Here is a 20,262-nt window from a genome sequence, read left to right as displayed (position 1 = left end):
GTGTGTGTGTGTGTGTGAGAGAGAGAGATCAAAAGAGGCTGGGCAAAGATCTGTCTTTATTGCTATTCCTTTCTCAGCAAAAATAATGAGAAAGTAACTGACCTATTATGCCTCTTCATCTTTTAGAAATTAATAATAATGATAACGAGTGACTTTGAGGAACAGAGTGGAGAGAGAGTGAGGGTTAGCAGACGGACCAAATTAACTTCAGGATTAGCTAACAGAAGCCTTGTACTTCAGCAGATCAAAACATCCAGAAACTTGAGGTCACATTGAGCAGCTTTTCCAGCTAACACAACCAGACCAGAATATATGCGTCATAACATAACTCTGAGTTCATCACAATGACCAAAATTCACCGTCACCTTTAGTTTTATTAACTCACTGCATGCACATGACTGTGTTTATCTGGAAATATAAGCAGCAGCTACACTAATTATTCTCCATTTGCTTTTCTGTTTCTACCTCAGGATGTGGAGATCACACCAGGACTGTAGGTAATATCTCCTCATCCAGCGATCTTTGTGTTTTCTGTCTCATGAGGTGTCCTGCACAATGACTTATGTTAAAAAAATTATGATCAAAAACTATGAAACGACTGTGATTGCTGAACTAACAGCGGGTGAAAAGACTCAATATCTGATGGTATTGACAAAACTTTTGATGACAATCGCAGTGGTACAATAGTCTATGTTTGTGTTGTGAACAAATCTACTTAGATCATCTAATATGAATTTCAGAATGAAAATTGTTCAACAGCTTAATCTACAAATAATTCCTGTGCAATCTCTCACACTTTATTGAAAAACTCATGAGGATATACACACACACACACACATTACATTTATATCCAATAAAATAGTTTCAGAATAAATAGAGCAGCACTTTTAAATGTTAAATGCATTCAGGGAGTCCATAAAGACGTCACGTCTAATGTGAGGTAGACATCTGGTTTAAATACTTATAGCATATATACATATAGTCAAATAATATAGCAATTAAAATGGAGTTTACAGAAAACAAACAAAAGAAACCGTTTACACAGAATAATATCAGCAGGTTCACTTTGGACAATTGCTGTGCAAAAATAGTTATACTGAATTAAAGTGGTCAGGAAAAACCACAGCGAACAAAGACTGAGGCAGAATCACAGACTCATCACATATTATACTCTTCAACGAACGTCATCGTGGAGCGTAAAGTTTCATCTGTGAGTTTTTGAAGACCCAGATCTGGATCTCGCTGAGGTGGAGTTTGAAAAACAGCATGTTTTCTAGTGTTTGTTTAATTAATTCTGGTAGAATTCTGTCAAAAAACAGTTCATAAATATTAACCAAATAAGAGCCATATACATAAGAATAAATATGGTACATAAGTGAAGTGAGCTGCAGCTTGGGTTCAGTGCGTGAGCTCCTGATGACACTGAGAATCAGACGGCAGATCATCACCGATCCTCTTCCCGTTCCAGGACGACACACACCAGCAGCGTGGAGGCTGGCCCACCAGAGACGTCTCACACTGACAGACAGAGAAGAGTTAGTTAGGGTGCTGTTTCAGGTCGGGTCGGGTCGGTCGGGACAGACACACACCTGTTTGGCCTTGTAGAATCCATGCTTGTCACAGTTGGGCAGGTAAAAGCTGGTGAACTTCTCTCCTAACGTCTGCTGCGATTCAGTGATAACGTCCAGAGACGCATGCAGCTCAGTGTGACACGGACCCTAAATCAGAAACACGCCATGGGTCAACCAAACATACAAACCAATTGGCGGAACAAATGACAAGTACACTTAAAAAATATCAGGCCAAAATTTAAGATCTGTGTCTCTGAATTACATATCCATCCATTTGGACACAGATTTATTTATTCAGCACTGATTTCTATAATAGTACTAATAAAATTGTCTTAAATACATTTGTATGCATTATCCTCAAATCCAATTTGTTTCCATCTCATACATTTTAGCTCATTATTGACTTCACAATGAATATTTGTTGATTCTTAACATAGTAAATCAATAAATGAATTTTAAAAATGATAAAATTAAATGGGTAAAAAAAAAACTGCCATATTTTTATTTATTTATGACTGACAGTAAAACGGTGTTAATTATATAACTAGAGAGATTTTTAAAAATATTTTGAATTATATAATATATATATATATATATATATATATATATATATTTTTTTTTTTTTTTTTTTTTTTTTAATGTTAATTTTAAAGTAATTTTTCTTGTGTGTTTATCATTTTTTTTTTGCAGTTTTAAAATGTCTATATAGGTTTTATTAAAAAAAAAAATTCTAAGGTTTATTTAGTACATCAAGTTAAATTACTGAGACATGTTGCCCTAGGGTTAAGTATTTTATTTCAGTTAACATTTTATTTAAAGAGAAAATTAAAATAAATATTATATTAAAAATGTATGATTTAAATGGAGGAACATTTTATATACAATTCAAATACATAAATCTTAAACTTAGGCCTAATTTTTGTTGAGTGTAGGTGATAAATTGTGGTTGAACTATTCAGTTTACAAATACAGAGCAAACTGCTTTAACGGTGTAGAAACTCAACAGCTTTAGGCAGTGAACGAGAGGCTCTTTCCTGAAGCATTAGCGGATCTGCAGGTTTCAGTACCTGTTGGATCAGTTTCTTCCGGATGGCGTTGACTTTGGCCTTGATGCTCTCCTGAGCCTCCGCCGCGTCCTGCGGATCCAGCGGCCGGTTGAGTCCCAGCAGGTATTGCAGGGAGCCCTGGTCAGACGAGATGTCCGGCTCATCTAGACACAAAACATGAGTCATGTGACCAATGACCCCTTTTTTGTTTCAACAGTCACCAGTATCATAAATCCTCATTTTTTAAAATATATATATATATATATATATATATATATATATTTTTTTTTTTTTTTTAAATGTATGCACATTTACTATAACTTTATACTTTGTATTATATCACATTTGTATAAAAAAAAAAAAAAAAAAACCTAGTTAATGCTAATGTGAGGGGGTTTCTAATGCAGAGTCTATGGGAGAGACAGTAAATTTGACCTAGTTCTCTCTTCTGACCGCTGTTATCAGGTTCTCTCAAATTTAACTTTGATTGAAAGTCGTGAAAACACTATAGTTTTTATTTCGCCATTTGAGCAAATGGGAAAGCAAAAAATGTGTGACCCTGGACCACAAAACCAGTGATAAGGGCACATTTTTTAATTAAAAGTTTAATAAATAATCTTTCCATTGATGTATGGTTTGTTATGATAGGACAATATTAGTCTGAGATACAACTATTAGAAAATCTGGAATCTGAGGGAGCAAAAAAATCTAAATATTGAGAAAATCTCCTTTAAAGTTGTTCAAATTAAGTTCTTAGCAATGCATATTACTAATCAAAAATTAAGTTTTGATATATTTACGGTAGGAAATTGACAAAATATCTTCATGGAACATGATCTTTACTTAATATCCTTATGATTTTTGGCATAAAAGAAAAATTGATCATTTTGAGCCATACAATGTATTGTTGGCTATTGCTACAAATATACTCCAGCAACTTATGACTGCTTTTGTGCTCCAGGGACACATATCTACAAACGGATGACAGCGTTGTTGAAGTCATGCTCTTTTGCTTGCTGTCAAACGGTTGACCGCTGCCATGCGTGTATCCTGTCGCAAAATGCAGCGAAAAATCCTACACCACAGTAATAGTGTGTACACGTCTATACTGTACTTCAATAGTGCGACTGAAATAGGAATACTCCACATGTCTTAACTTTATTTGGGTTTACTTCAAGTATGACTTTAGCCAGATTACGGTAATCAAAAATCTCTTTTTACATGGTAGATTCTTAATAAGAGTATTGTCTCAATCGTGTTAAAATCAGAATACATTTACATTTTACATTAATGCATTTAGCAGACGCTTTTATCCAAAGCGACTTACATTGCATTCAAGTTACAGTTTTCACATTTTTATCAACTCTTATACTGTTTTTTTATACATACTTTATACATTTTTATAAGAATACTGTTGTTGTGACTGATGGGAAAGGCACCTTGTGTCTGGTGGTCCTCAGTGCAGACGGCGTGTCCGCGGGTCAGCGAGTGCAACGGTCGTGGGTCACCGGGTCTCGGGACACAGCGCAGGCCAGCGCCGCAGTGAGCAGTGTAAACGCCGCAGGACTCTCCTCTCCTCAGCGCGCAGGACATGCAGCATCCGCAGCCCGGCTCTCGGAGCACCTCGGGACAGTCCAAGGACACGGTGGCACAGGAGTCCAGCTGCTCCTGAGAGCATGGAGCACAGCGGATGGGCTCAGGCCCGATCACTGGAGACAGATCCGCCGGACAGATGAGGACGCTCACCAACAACACAAACACACACGGCCTTCTCATAGCAGAACCAGAGATGCGCTGGAGCCAATATCTGCTGCGGTGTGTCAGATCTGCTCTCTGTGTGTGTCTGCCATGCTTTTATACCGTGACATGATGACCTCAGAGGAGTTAATCATTGACCCGCCACTCTCCTGTATTAATTATGCTGTTTTCAGTGCACAGGTTTATTCTGGTTGCGCAGACGTCAATATTTACTCTAGGACGAAGTGTACAATATGGGACGACGCAACATCTGTGACCCGTTTCACCAGTAACAGGTTCATGATGCTGCTGTTCATCATCTGCACTCTCAGAAAAAAAACATACAAAAGCAGTCACTGGGACGGTACCTCTTTAAAATGTACTAATATGCATAATTTAGGTACTAATACACACACTTCAAGTGCTAAAATGTAACTGCAGTGGTCAACATTTGAAGTGGATAAAAAAAAAAAAAAACAGTCTTGTCCTAAGACAAGAACACATTTTGCTTTTAGGACAACTTTGATGAATGGTTTTGATCCACTTCAAATGTTGACTACTGTAATATGCACCTTTAGGGGTAAATAAGGTACTAAGGTGTATCTTTTGACAAGTGAAAAGGTACATCCCAGTGACAGCTTTTGTAGTCTTATTTCTGAGCATGTATAACAATAACGTAGCATGTAAACACACTTGCCTGTCACACAACAGGAGTTCTGTGAACATCTCAATTATGTGTTTTTGACCACACTTTGAGTTGGGTCACAAAAACAAGGTCATGTGGTCATTGCATAACAGGACGGGTTAATCTGAGGTCTTCAGCCATCATAACATGTTTGTCATGAGGTGCCTGCGCTGTAATTAAGAGTTCCTGGTGTAGTATTAGTCCAACTTTGGACACTACGATCTCTTGCATAAGGTCAACCAATAGCTCAAGTTAGTTTGAAGACATCAGACACAGATGTACAGATTTGTGATTCCAGTAGCATTAATAATTGAATTAAGCTTTAATGGTGAGCACATCTTTTGAGTTCAAGCTTGCTTTGTGTGTTCGAACAAACACAGCTTGTTTTCTTGAGGATTGCTGTAGGCCCATCAGTGACTATACGCACACACGCCACGAGCAAATCATTTACATCCCACCCACACAAGTTCACCCATAGACTGTGCAAGAAAAACAAAAACAGTGCATTGGAGAGAGAATTAAACTTCAGAAAAAAATACAAATACAAATGATGGCCTCAGGTGTCAAGAGAGGTAAAATGCTCAGCAGAAGATGTGTTGTCTGTTAAAGCTCACTGACTTTGGGATACTGGGATCTTTATTCAATGGTCAGCTCATGTGTTGTGGCCTCCTCGATGTCTCGCATCAGATTCACCAGCCACTGCGGCAGATTCACCTGCTGAAACACAGATTTAACTGTGATGCCCAAACCAGGCCCGTAATAACGGTGCCATAATATCAATAAACATGCCATTGAAACATGTTTTGATTTCTAATTCACATTCGTTTAAACTTTTTTTTTTTTACATTATTTTTGCTTTTAGATGTAAATTACATGTAAATGTTAAATAATAAAATTAGTTTAACGTTTATTTTTCAAATGTTTTGTAACCTTTAAATAGTATTACAAATAGTGTTAATAGTAGACATTTTAATGTTTTAGAAACATTTAAAAATAATATTCCTCAATATTTGGATAACCTTTTTAACCTTTGTATAACCCCCTAGATATTTCTGTAGAGTCTATACATAAGCTTAGCAGTTTAACCCTGAGAGGTGAATGCTGTTGACCCAACGGGTTAAGTGTTTCTGTATAAATGCTAGTACGGTTGGTTGGAAACTCTAGCACCTTATGAGACGGTGACTTGCTTGTCCGTCTATCATGGTGTCTAGTAGGCGTCCGAGGCTCTTTGAGGGTTAAACTCCAGTCTTTGCTGGTGCGTTGGATGCTCTGAGCTCCAGATGCGAGCTCCAGAGACTCGTTAGGCTCCACAAGCTCTGAGATGGTGTGTAAGGAACTCATGAGGAACACAATGAGTCTGTTCTTCAACAAGAACGTCCTTCAGCCACTGAACAGATGCGTTGATCTAAAAGAACATATGGATGAAGTCAAAAATGTCAGGGTGAAATGACTGTCCTGAAATCATAGAGAAAAAAAAAATTAAGAGGATTAAAAATAAAATTCCTAAAAATTTAGTTGGCAGAATTATTTATTTTTATTTTTTTCGAAACATATCAAAACTGCTTCACTGCCTATTAATAAAAAAAAAATAAAAATAAAAATTGCAGACTCAAAGTCATTTGCTGCAACTACTTAAAGATGCATAAGACAAAGCATTCACAAAAAGCGATTTGAAAGAAAGGAGCTATTAAGACTGAGCAAATTTATCTCAGTTAAGACTGTTGTGCAACTGCTCAAGTGCAGCATTCTCTTAAAAAAATGTATAAGAACGTTTCAAACCCACATGACAACAAAAAGTGAATTTCTAAGAACTTGGCATATGAAAGGTTGTTGTTTAACTTTAGCATGGAGGCTTTTATAAGTCACTGACCAGCTTGCTCTTTGTTTAATCTTGCTTTTGTCCAGAAGAAATAGTCAAGATAATCCAGAGATACTTTTCCAACAGGCCACACAGATCCTCGGTTTAACTGTATCACATGTCCTGTAGGTTACTCATCTCACCTGCTACAAACACACTTCACCTGACCTCACCCGATGATTGTGGTCACCTGTGGACATCATCAGATGCAGAAAGAAGAAGAAGAAGAAGAAACACTGCATCCTCTGGCCTGGAGGAATGAAAACACACAGATGAGTCAATATTGTGTGTGTGTTTGATGACTGATACAAGACACATTTACAAATAACCTATTCTTCTGCATTTATTTCAAATTTAATAATGCATGCAGAATCTAATTAAATATATGAATCACAGCATGATTCATTACTGAATCCATTTAGTGCAGTGGTTCTTAACTCTGTTCCTGGGGATCCACCACTCTACACATTTTGCACGTCTCCCTTATATGACACACCTGATTAAGATCATCACCTCGTTAGGAGAGACTCCATGAACTTAACTGAGGCTGTGTCCAAATTCAGGGGCTGTGTCCAAATTCAGGGTCTGCATCCTCCTTAGGATCCTTCCTACCCGGTTGAAGGAGGAGGGATACTCCGACGTCCGCAAAACCCGGAAGTCGGTGTTTGTGAATTTGGACAGCCTACCCTTCTTTCAGTTCCCTCCCTTACCCGTTGCTCATATCCTGTCGCCTAGCAACCGTGACAGCGCCAAGCAAGAAGCGGGAAAATGGACAAACAAAGAGTTATTCTACTCATTTTAATTCTTTTGGAAGAAATAAAGCAATTAAATAAATTAAATACTTTCTTTGCTCGTTGTCGGAGAGTTTTTTATATCAGACTACAAGACAGTCACATCCAGGTAAGCCATTATAGCCTATTTTTATTTGTTTTTAAGTATTCTACTAATTTCTCCTACAAATTCATTGAGCCGAAGCATAAACTTTAGCTTGTTTTGTCAGAGAAACTCCTCTCCCACTCCGCTACCGCTCGCTTCGTCCGCCATTACGCTCTGCCGAAAAGAATTATGGGATAGGTAGGACGGGAAAGGATCCACCACACCCATCCTTCCAATTCGGGGAAAAGGAGGACGTATTTGTGGGCCGCATTTGAAGGATCCTACGAATTTGGACAGCCTTCGTCGCGGCGCTGTGACGTAACATCCTTCAAATGAGTACTCCGAAGGATGCAGACCCTGAATTTGGACACAGCCTGAGTGTGTCAAATAAGGGAGACAAATGTGCAGAGCAGGGGTCCCTAGGACCAGGATTAAAAACCACTGACTCAGTGTGGTCAGGTTGTCATTATGAATGTGGAAGAATGGTATCCAATGACTCAAGTCGTCTAGCAGAAGAATCACTGACATTAATATGATGCTAAATCATTGAGTATGAATTAATATGACAGCAGTGTGTAAAGCTGTAATGCTGGGGTGAACTCAGACAACAAGAGAGGATCCAACTGCAGATATACATTTCAACAATAAATGTCTTCATCATCACCATCAGATATAAAACACAGGAACTAGGGGGAAAAAACTGAACTGATCAAACCCAACAAACCACCATAGAAAGACAATACCAGACAATTAACACCGGAAACACTAGGGGTTATATAGAAAGGGGATAATAGGTCTAACTAGATACACTAGCAAACAATCGAGGCTGAAACAGGAACAAATCATAACTACAAACTAAAGACTACAAAACAAATGCACAAGGAACACAAACAGAAAATACATGATAAACCCCCCTACAACAATATACACAGAATAAATAAAAATCATCTGGAAGATGGTGAAGGGAAGAACCAGAGGGCCAGGACTGTGAAAAGGAAGAACTCCAAGGGGGCGCCGGCGGAGATGGAGGTCATCAGGGTGGTGCTGGAGACCATAGTGGAGCCAGCAGAGCAAAAGACCTCTGGGAAGCCAGCAGAGATGATGACCAAATGGAGCTGGAGGAGAAGATCAAGACGGATCAAGGGGAATCAAAGCGCCAGGGCAGAACAGGTGACTAGGGGAATTCAGGAGAGCCAACAGAGTTGGAGACCTCTAGCAGGAAACAGAGAGAACTCGGAGACAAACTTTACAGTACAGGTAGGGAATATAGGTAACTTTGAGACAGCCTTTGTAGTGAAAGACCAGACAGGGATTGCCTGACAGGTAGTTTGGGAGACGACACTGATGCCTGCTCAGTGCTGGAGATGACCGGTGGTCATTACTGGAGTTAGTGTGCATGGCCCAGACATACAGGATGGTGGCAGACATTACCAGAAGCACCAAAGATAGGGGAAGAACCTCCAGGAAAACTGGACTTAAGAGCACTGGAACAACAGGGGGACCACTGCACTAAGGAGTGCTGGGATAACCAGACGTGAGACCAACAGACTCGTAACCACCAGACTAGGGAACTCTGGGATTACCAAATGTGGGACCACCATACTAGGGACTGTTAGGGCCACTGGATTTGGATTTAGGATTATGGACTGGACTAGAGAGCACAGGGACCACAAGACTTGGGATCACAAAACTTGAACACTAAGAACAGCAGACTTGGGACCAGTAGATTTAGGACCAGTGGACTTGGAAGCACTGGGACCATAGGAACTGTCTGTAGGATCTGTGAAATAAACTCCTCCACACTCACCTCAACACAGTCCAGTGGGATCCTCATAGATCTTCACAGATCCAACCCCCCCCCCCCCCCCGCTAAATAAATAAATAAATAAATAAGTAATTCAGATAGTCGAGTCTTTGAGGCAGCACTCCCAAAATCAAAACAATAGTTAACCGTTGAGAACAGTTCAATACTCAATACTTCAATACTCTCTTTATTACAAAATCTTGTATTGCTCATATTTACGCTGTACAAAGGACAGTATATCATGCATCGCTGTATTTACAAAATACACTTCTGTATATCAAAGAGCTAAAAGGCAAATGACTTCAACCACCGCAAGCGTGTCAAATAAGGCAAGAATATTGTATCGACAGTACAGAGAGCGACTGAGAGATTGATTCATACCCTGAAGATGAAAAGCGTCATGATTCAAAACATCAGCATGAAAATAAACATTTGCCATAGAAATATAGAAAGAGTCATTGTTTCTCCTCACAAACAGTCTCAAAAATATACAGAATCAGAGAATGAGTTTTGTGCTTGTAAACATGAAACAGTCTACAGAGATCTATACACTGTGTGTGTGTGTGTGTGTGTGTGTGTGTTACTCATGGACGGGTTGTTGACCTCCGTGTCAGTAGATGGTCACTGTACTCTTGCGCCCACATAGACTACACATAACTGACCTCTTTAACATCAAACCATCCGCCTCGCTCGGGTAAAAGCCTCAGTAACACATCACATAATCATGAGTGAATATGTCTTGTGCACATAGTTCTCTTACTGTGTAAAACAGAGTATTTGAGTTTAAGTCATGTGAATGTCACGCTGATATTATTACAGTGAATGCTGATGACAGAATCGTGTCCAATCATTACACTTCAGATTGAGATTTCATATAATTGGCACATAGTCAGCATGTGGAGGTTTGTCCCTTCTAATCACACACTTTATCACAACCAGATTAAGTGAAGTGACATACTGCCAAGTATGGTGACCCACACTCGGAGTTTGTGCTCTGCATTTAACCCATCCAACGTGTGTGTGTACACACGCACGCACGCACGCACACACACACACACGCACACACACACGCACGCACACGCACACACACACGCACACGGCTGGGGAGCAGTTGGGGGTTCGGTGTCTTGCTCAAGGGCACCTCAGTCGTGGTATTGAGGGTGGAGAGAGCGCTGGACATTCACTTCCCCCACCTACAATCCCTGCCGGCCCGAGACACGAACCCACAACCTTTGGATTACGAGTCCGACTCTCTAACCATTAGGCCACGACTTCCCTTCAGATGTGGACAGTAGTGAAGTATTTTTACTTTACTCAAGCAAATTTGAAAGTATCTGTAGTTTATCAGTGTTTTTCTTTGGAAAACTTTTACTTCACTACATTCCAAAGCATAATATCATAATTTTACTGCACTACATTTCATAAATAAGAGTTGTTGTTTATTTTACCTTTAATACTTCAGAATATTAAAAATGTAGTGCTTTCTTGTACTCAAGTAAATATTTGAATGACTTTTACTTGAGTAAAAGTAAGAAAGTATTAGATTTCTAATGTAATTAAGTATTAAATTATATTTAATATTAAACATAGTGCGGTAAAAAGTGCAATATTATGCTTTGGAATGTTATGAAGTAAAGTTTTCTAAAGAAAAAACACTCTGATAAAGTACTGACACCTGAAAAGTACATTTACAGCAGAGTAAAAATACTTAATTACCGTCCGCCTCTGATCATAACACACATACAGTGGGGTCCAAAGGCCTGACACCACACTGATAATATACGATACAAAATATAGTTTGAATCTGGAAAGAAACATAAGTTAAACCAAGTTATGACATTTAATAAATAGCCAGCTGACAAAAATATGCTCTGCAAATGTTTTGCAAACATACCCATTAAATTATGAAAACAATATATCTGAACGTTCTATGAAAGCGCTCTCTCCACCCTCAATACCACGACTGAGGTGCCCTTGAGCAAGACACCGAATCCCCAACTGCTCCCCGGGCGCCGCAGCATAAATGCTGCCCACTGCTCCGGGTGTGTGTTCACGGTGTGTGTGTGTTCACTGCTGTATTTGTGTGTGTTCACTGCTGTGTGTGTGTGTTCACTGCTGTGTGTGTGTGTGTTCACTGCTGTGTGTGTGTGTTCACTGCTGTGTGTGTGTGTGTTCACTGCTGTGTGTGTGTGTTCACTGCTGTGTGTGCACGTTGGATGGTTAAATGCAGAGCATGAATTCCGAGTATGGGTCACTATACTTGGCAGTATGTCACTTCACTTAATAGTTAATAGAATGTTTTTTAATGTTTCTTTATGTTTTTTAATATATAATGTTTTTGTGCTAACATTTCGAGGGCATTAGTAAACACCAGATAACTACTATAGTAAACAACAGTCATAATTAGCAATTTGCAATTGCAAACATTCTATTACCATAAGTAAACGAGTGTGAAACACTTTCACATTATTTATTTTTTATTTTTTATTCACTCCAGTAACTACACCTCACTCTATTTGATTCTACTAATGGAATTTGTAATAAATAAAAAAATAAGTTCAATCATGAGAATGTGAAACTGAAGCTTTTTCAGTGCAGTGTCAGATGTTTTGGGCTCCACTGTATGTATGAATATAAACATCAGATTGTAGTTTATAGTGTCAGAACTGTATGTCAAGTGTGACTGCAGCTGAGGATGATGATGATGAGGATGAAGCTGTTATCAAAGTCCCTGATTTCTCTTTCTATATACACACATGCTGCTAGAAACAGCGTGTACTGATATATAATCATTCTGTGTCCTGATGTAAGGCTTTGGAAGTGTCACATTACTTGTTTTAATGATATTATTACTGTTTGCAGCTGTAAATGTGTCCTCAAGATAAAACATCGGAGACCTTTGATTTCTCCAGTCTCAACCTTTAGAAACTTGAGCGGGACTCTCTCACGTGATGAAGATGAAGGAGTGCGTGAGAATCAGAAATCACTATCTAGTGCACTGATGCAGAGCATCTCCTGCTTCTATTGCTGCTCTATATATTATAAACATGTCACATTCATTCAAATGCACTGGAGAGTTTAATACAAAAATTACACAAACTCTGATCGTAAGAACATCTACTATGTACAGGTCATATAAGAAGTTGGCATAAAAATTGAGAAATGACGCATTGCAGATGATCATTCAAGGCTCTGACTGCCCAGGTTTAAGAAAAAAAAAGTACATTTCCATAATGTACTTAAAGTGCTCTATTTTAGAGCACGTTGTGTCTCTATTGTTAATTTTGTACTTAATATGCTAAAAATGATTCTTTAGTACTTCTTTAAATAAAATTAAGATCATCTAAGTGTACTCACCTGTGCTATTTTGGAACGCCATGAATATGAACTAAAATGCACTTTCAACATACTATGCCTGTATTAAAAAAAAAAAAAAAAATGAGTCAACACTTGTAGTACACTTGAGTGTACTAGTGTATGAAAGATGGTTCAAGTGTACTACAAGTGGTAAATAAAGAATTTTTTTTAAATACAGAGATAGTATGTTAAAAGCGCATTTTAGTTCACATTCATGGCGTCCCAAAAAAAACAGTTGAGTACACTTAGATGATCTTAAGTTTATCTTAAGAAGTACTAAAGAATAATTTTTAGTATATTAAGTATAAAATTAGTGCGTGAAAATAGAGCACTTTAAGTACATTATGGAAGTGCACTTTTTCTTTAACCTGGGTGTTCCTGCAGCGAAACAGAATCCTTTGTGTTTCTTTGTGAATCCATGGAAGTCAACTTGAAACGGCTTTCACAGTCCCACTAATTTCATGATTCACGAGGGAAAGACATGCAGGACAGAACCTGAATTTATCCAGGAGGAACTGATGTGATGGTAAAAAGTGGCAAATACAGTCTTTAAAGGAGTGTGTAGTAAAGATCGGTTCACAGCTGGAGCAGGAATGTGTTTGGAGATGGTGAATAAAGGGAAGACGGTTCATTCTTTCCTCCTGCAGACGTTATACTGTAGTGTGCAATTGGTCCTACATCTCCCCCCCTTTGACCTCCTACTCTTCTCCTAGCGTAGGCACATTAGCGGCGGCGCTTCGTGACCCCTGAGCGCTACTGCTCACACCGATCCGGGCAGCGAACCCCGAGGCCATGGACGCAGTGCTGCCGGCTTTGGTTTGTGTGCTGCTGGAGCGGGCGATGGCATGAACCCTGCGCTCCAGACCGCCGGTGTGATGCGGCGCTCGGTTCCCCGGGTCCTGCGCTTTACCCTCCAGGAAATACGTCAGCATCTGACCTTTGCCCTTCACGCTGACATTGCCACGACACACCAGATCATAGTCGCTCTGAAGCAGACGGTTCACTTCCTCCGTCACCTGCAAGATCAGCCATACTCAAAATCAATATACTCTACATACACATTTATTTGTGCAAGCATGTGTAATTATGTAGACATATTCCCGGTTCATAACATGTACTATGGATTATACACAGTTATTAAGCATAAATAAATAAAGCCAGTTCAGAACTATGAAGATGTTTTATCATGACATAATTAGCACAAACTCTCACTACTGTAATGCCAGTGTATATTTTACTTAAGTTGTTAGTGTTATCAATGGCTAAATCATCACAAATGAAAGAAGGTACAACACATGCTACATGATATGGACATTTAAAGGGGTCATCGGATGCCCATTTTCCACAAGTTGATATGATTCTTTAGGGTCTTAATGAAAAGTCTATAACATGCTTTGGTTAAAATTTATCAATGATAGTGTAAAACAACACCCTTTTTACGGTGTCATAAACAGCTCTGTTCACAGCGAGCCATTTTGGTGCATGTCCCTTTAAATGCTAATGAGCTCTGCTGACCCCGCCCCTCTCTTCCGTGGGGTGACGAGCCATTCTCATGACAATGTTTACTTTAGCCACATTCATCGTGAAACTTGCTAACTAGCACATTATTAGGAAAGGCGATTTGCAAAGATTCATAAAAGAACCTTATACTCACTGTTTCTGTAGGTGAGGCTGGATCACGATTGATTCGCGCGAACATAAACGCATTTAAGTAGATCGGGGGCACATTCCCTTCAAAAACAAAGGTAATCCACTGCATCGTTAGCAGCTCAGATGTCAGGAGTAAATGACAACTGCTATGATCATTATTACAACCTGAATTCTGGAAATGTTGGGACGTTTTTTAAATTTGAATAAAATGAAAACTAAAAGTATTTCAAAGCACATGAGCCAATATTTTATTCACAATAGAATACAGATAACATAAAGGTTTAAACTGAGAAATTCTACAATTTTATGCACAAAATGAGCTAATTTCAAATTTGATGCCTGCTACAGGTCTCAAAATAGTTGGGACGGGGGCATGTTTACCATGGTGCAGCATCTCCTCTTCTTTTCAAAACAGTTTGAAGACGTCTGGGCATCAAGGTAATGAGTTTCTGGAGTTTTAGTGTTGGAATTTGGTCCCATTCTTGCCTGATATAGGTTTCCAGCTGCTGAAGAGTTTGTGGTCGTCTTTGACGTATTTTTCATGTAATGAAATGTGCCAAATGTTCTCTATAGGTGAAATATATGCACCGTAGGCAAGCCAATTCAGCACCCAGACTCTTCTACGAAGCCATGCTGTTGTAATAGCTGCATTATGTGGTTTGCATTGTCCTGCTGAAATACACGTCATCTGGAGGGGAGCATATGTTGCTCTAAAACCTTTATATACCTTTCAGCATTCATAGTGCCTTCCAAAACATGCAAGCTGCCCATACCGTATGCACTTATGCACCCCCATACCATCAGAGATGCTGGCTTTTGAACTGAACGCTGATAACACGCCGGAAGGTCTCCCTCCTCTTTAGCCCGGAGGACACAGCATCCGTGATTTACAACAAGAATGTCAAATTTTGGACTCGTCTGACCATAGAAAACTTTTTCACTTTGAAACTGTCCATTTTAAATGAGCCTTGGCCCACAGAACACGACGGCGCTTCTGGACCATGTTCACATATGGCTTCCTTTTTGCATAATAGAGCTTTAGTTTGCATCTGCAGATGGAACAGCGGAATTTTGTTTACAGACAATGGTTTCTGGAAGTATTACTGGGCCCATTTACTAATGTCAATGACAGAATCATGCATTGGCATTGAGTGATGCAGTTTCTTCTGAGGGCCCGAAAAAATTCGGGTTGTACATTCAACAACAAAACCCTTCAATCGTTTAGGAGACATTCTTGTCTACACCTGCTCCGGCGTCAAAACAATGGCAGAATGATAACAGCTCACTCAGGGCGGGTCAAAGGTAAAACACCAGTGTCAATCATCTATCGTGGGAGGCGCCTGGGTTTGTGTGATGTTACACAGACAGGCATCTGAGAACGACTTGATCTGAGACAGTGCTTATGATTTATTGGGATTATAAAAAAAAACACTGGGCGAATTCTTATCATTATAGGGTGGTTGTGTCCACAGATTGCCAACGCACAATTCACAATTCAAACAACATGTAAAAGTGAATTTTGGATCCAATGGCCCCCTTAAATTAAAACTATATTTGATTTTTTTTTTTAAATTGCATTACAATAATTACCATTTTAGGGGGGAAATACTTTATTGCTATGAAAACAACATCACACTATAAAAAATGTAAACAGTCTTAAAAACAGGCTTTACATTTTTCATGCAAAATAATTTTTTTTGTTATTTTATTTTTTTGTGTGAATTTTACCCATACAGAGATGTATCATATATCATTTATCATATGAACTCTAAAAACAACTTTTTTGTGAAACGTTTTTGCACTTAAAATACTGGTTGAATTGCAGCATAGATGTATAGTAAATATACTGTAGAGTAAATGCAAGTAAACAATTTAAGTGAACCTGAATAACTACATTTGCTACAATGACAAAAACTTACAATTGGAGTTAGGCAGTTTAAAACCAATATTTATAATTAATGTGATCTTATTTAATTTGAATCTGCTAAAAATAGCAATTAATTATCAACATTAAGCACTAACACATCTCTTGCTATATTTATTTTATGCAAAAACACCCAAAATTCCAATTTCAACACTACCTCTCCATATAGTCTTTATCAAAGAATGCTGGTAAATCAGATTTCAGATTGTTAATTGTGTCTTAATTTCTTGTTAAACCTGAAGAATACTGATATGGAAAAAGGAATAATTATAGTTCTAATCGGTATGTCTCAGAAATTTTGATTGAAATTGGACATAAATATGAAGTATATGTTAAAAATGTTATTTTCTAGTCAAATACAAATTTATTTTAGTTAAATAAAAAGAATAAGTGTAAATTTTAGAAGAAAAAAAAAGCCTTTATTTTGGTATGTCCAGCTCAAACAATCACTTTCATGATATTCAGAGAATGTATGCATTATTGGGATATTTACACAGTCACAGGATTATTTTTCGAGTGAATGTAGGAGTACCTGTATCTTCCCAGGCACTCCGGTGCTGTCCATGCGGCTGGCCACGTTCACTGTGTTTCCCCAGATATCATACTGCGGCCGGCGGGCCCCGATGACCCCGGCTACCACCGGACCCACATTAATGCCTGAACATTCAGAAATAAACCATCAGAAAACATCCACAACCTCTTCTGCATTCACTGAGAATGAGGATGTGACAATAAAGAGCTAGAAACAGGTTTGTGAAAACTTTTCTCAAACGTTCTAAAATGTTTTTCCTTTACAAATGTTAGAAAAATAGCAGATTTTCTATAGGATCGGAGCCAAGCACAGCAGTACACGTGTGAAAACTTACCCACTCTCAAGACGAAATCATTATATGACTGATAGTTGATTTCATCCAGAACATCAAACATCTCGATGGCAAAGTCTGCTATGGTGCTCAGGTGCTCTGCCGTGGATTTCTTGGCCTGTAAATGAGTAAACGAATGCTGTTCACAAGTGCTCTGTAAGCTTTACTCTGCATTATGTCCTGTGTAGCTGGTTTAGTGACCTTGGTTCCGATGGTGGGCACCAAACCCACCGCTGCCATATATGTGCTGCCGATGGTCTTGATCTTCTCAATATCTTTATAACACTCTTTGTCCATGAGCTGCAACATGGTGGACATGCGGGATGGATTGGATTCAGAGCAGGGTTATTATAATTGACTACATCTAACAAACTGAAACTAAACCTACAGCTTGAGATAAATGTATTGTTAGTGTCTTTGAGATACTCTGATAGTTTTGGTTAATATTTTAAATTGGATTGTATTTTCATTTTGTCTGATTTCATTTAAAGTTGAATTTAAGTTAACTTTAAGTTTGAGTAATTTTGTTTATTTTGTCTTTTGTTTTTAGATTTTATTTTGTTTTTAAATGTTTATATATTTTGTTATTAATTTTTATTCCGCTTTTATTCCAGTTATTTCAGTACATCAAGTTAAAGGGGTCATGACATGGATTTTTGTCATTTGTTTTTATATATACAGTATATTCCTTTAGGTTTACTTATAATGTTAATAACGTTTTTTGCACACACACAAAAAAGACATAAATATGTGGAAAATTATAATTTTCAACCCCCATTCTGAACTCTCAGAAACAGGCTGTTTTAAGGGGCGGGTCCTTTAAGGCTTGTCAGTAATCAGCCGCTGTTATAATTAGCTAATGTCATTCCATAGGAAACAATATCAACGCCCCCTCACTATTGCATGTGAGTTTCGACAACATAATCAAAATAAAACAGTCATTTCCAGCCAAAGCATTATGTAATAATTTCTTTATGGTTTGTGATGCAGCTGCAATCAGATCTAGTTCCGCTTCTTCTTTCAACAAATGTTTCTTTGTGACTCTCCATGACACTGTGCATCGATTACAAAACAAAATCCTTTCAAATAAACTATCCACTTGTTCCTTACGCTGGCATCCTTCTGATATCTGTATAACGACGTGAACGAGCTGCTTAAACCAAACACGTCAAAGCGAATGTCAGAAAGCAAACACACATCTGTATACTGTATCCAGTGTAGACAAGATAGCGGCAGTGATTGTGATTTTCACATTCAGCGTGATCAAGTGTCAGCCGTTTGTGACTGAACGCCTGTGGGTGGGGCCTATGGTGAGAAGAAGACTATTCGTTGATGTGTTGCTCTGGAGGCGTGTTTATGCAAATGTTTGTGCCCAGCTGATGTCATCTTGCCCCTCAGATCCAAACGAGCCGTGTTTGGAGCTTGATTGATTAAATAAATGCTTTGTTTATAATGAGGAGGAGATTTTCAGCTATGAAACTTGCAGGATGTTTTAATGGTACAAAGACCTCTTGCCCAAGGATCAAGGCAAATTTGATTTCTCATGTCATGACCCTTTTAAACGAAATGAAAATGAGAAATGTTGCCTTGTTAACTAGCTGTATTAAAATAAGTTTATTTTTTTATAATCTATTTCAGTTCACATGCATTTTATTTCAAGTAAGGGAAATATGCTTTTATGGTTTTAGTTTACTCTAATAGCCCTGAACTGAAATAAAACAAAATATAGCGGCCAAAGCAACATTTCTCATTTTCATTTAGTTTAACTTAATGTTCTAAAATAACTAAAACGTAATTGAAAATCTAAAAAAAAAAAAAAAAAAAAAAAATTACTCAAACTTTAAATAAAATGAAAATGGGAAATAAACAAATGAATCATCTGGATACTAAACCCACAGACCTCGTCGAAGTCGGCGATGATCTCGTTGAGCAGCCGCAGACACTCCACGCCCATGTTGTTTCCGTCCAGCTCGATGTAGAAGTCATTAAAGTTGGGAATGGAAGCGAAAAGGACCCCAACCTGAGCGTAGGACTGGTAATACAGATCCTGTCACAGCAGAAGCACACAGTCAGCTCGGTGTTTATAACACAACATCACCGTCACACTAGGGGTGTAACGATTCATCGATATGGATCGATACTTCAATACGATGTCTGACGATGCGATGCATCGATGCCACGCGTAAAATATCGATATCTGTAGTATGAAAAGGCACCTTTATTTTGGCATGGTCCACATTTTCACATAATGTCCATCTATGCATTACCACCAACGCGTGCATTCTCGTTCAAACTCACGTATCAGGACTCGATATAAGGACTGCTTGAAGGCACAAGGCGAGCATAAAAGACGCTCGGCGGCTGGGGATTGTTGTGTGAGAAGTTTTCTGCGCACACATCTGAAGCGCACGCATACAGACAGCCGCGAGTACTGAATTGAGCTCTCTTCTGCTTTTTTTGTGCATAGATGAATAAATACAGACAAAATTACATCAAAATGCGCGTTTTGGCAAATATCCTAGTAAACACAGTTGGTTAAGCATATGTCTTAACATAAACAGTTGAGAAAGAAAAGGCATGTGCATCAGTAGGCTATATTAAATCTGTGCTTTCATTCTTAAAGTGAAAGCAAACTAATAATAAATCTAAAAAATACAAGTGCTCACTGCTCCTGACTAAATAACCTTTGTAACATCAAAATTGATTAATCTATATGTAATTTATACAGTGAAGACTATGCAGGTTTTTTTTTACATTTGATTATTACATTTCTGTAGCATACCTGTATATTTCTTTTAGCCAAAAAACTGAAAAACCTTTTGTGCTGAAAAACCTGAAAATCACTGTTTATTGAACTTGTGTAAGGGAACTGTTGTGTGTGTGTCATGTGT

The 20,262-nt window shown here is 38.4% G+C and overlaps 2 protein-coding genes across 2 annotated transcripts in view; both read right to left on the bottom strand.

Annotated features, from left to right (window-relative positions):
• Window positions 1-1,279: 1,279 nt before the first annotated feature.
• Window positions 1,280-4,429, bottom strand: LOC306881417 (insulin-like growth factor-binding protein 1). The gene is made up of 4 exons (XM_079435512.1): window positions 4,057-4,429; window positions 2,639-2,781; window positions 1,590-1,718; window positions 1,280-1,518 (listed from the first exon to the last, which is right to left on the bottom strand). Exons 1-4 carry the CDS (start codon window positions 4,391-4,393, stop codon window positions 1,399-1,401), a joined length of 729 nt encoding a protein of 242 aa, XP_079291638.1. The 5' UTR covers window positions 4,394-4,429; the 3' UTR covers window positions 1,280-1,398.
• An 11,724-nt stretch (window positions 4,430-16,153) lies between these two features.
• The window catches only part of LOC306881377 (adenylate cyclase type 1-like), a 52,719-nt gene continuing 48,610 nt past the window's right edge, over window positions 16,154-20,262 (bottom strand). The window contains exons 16-19 of the mRNA XM_079435460.1: window positions 19,272-19,418; window positions 17,573-17,671; window positions 17,375-17,489; window positions 16,154-17,165 (exon numbers count right to left, since the gene is read on the bottom strand). Coding sequence (XP_079291586.1) covers window positions 17,014-17,165; window positions 17,375-17,489; window positions 17,573-17,671; window positions 19,272-19,418 — 513 coding nt within the window. The 3' untranslated portion in view covers window positions 16,154-17,013. The remainder of the gene's footprint in view (window positions 17,166-17,374; window positions 17,490-17,572; window positions 17,672-19,271; window positions 19,419-20,262) is intronic.

The sequence above is a fragment of the Barbus barbus genome, assembly GCF_936440315.1.
Source record: "Barbus barbus genome assembly, chromosome: 15".
Classification (NCBI taxonomy): Eukaryota; Metazoa; Chordata; class Actinopteri; order Cypriniformes; family Cyprinidae; genus Barbus; species Barbus barbus.
Note: the sequence above shows the minus strand (reverse complement) of the source record. Positions and strands in the feature narration are given on the sequence as shown.

What these genes read in the sequence shown, in the direction of transcription:
- LOC306881417 (XM_079435512.1), bottom strand. Translation starts at nt 4,393, where the DNA reads ATGAGAAGGCCGTGTGTGTTTGTGTTGTTGGTGAGCGTCCTCATCTGT. An exon ending in GGAAGAAACTGATCCAACAG is followed by an intron (nt 1,719 to 2,638) that starts GTACTGAAACCT and finishes TTTCTGATTTAG; the next exon opens with GGTCCGTGTCACACTGAGCT. An exon ending in GATTCTACAAGGCCAAACAG is followed by an intron (nt 1,519 to 1,589) that starts GTGTGTGTCTGT and finishes TCTGTCTGTCAG; the next exon opens with TGTGAGACGTCTCTGGTGGG.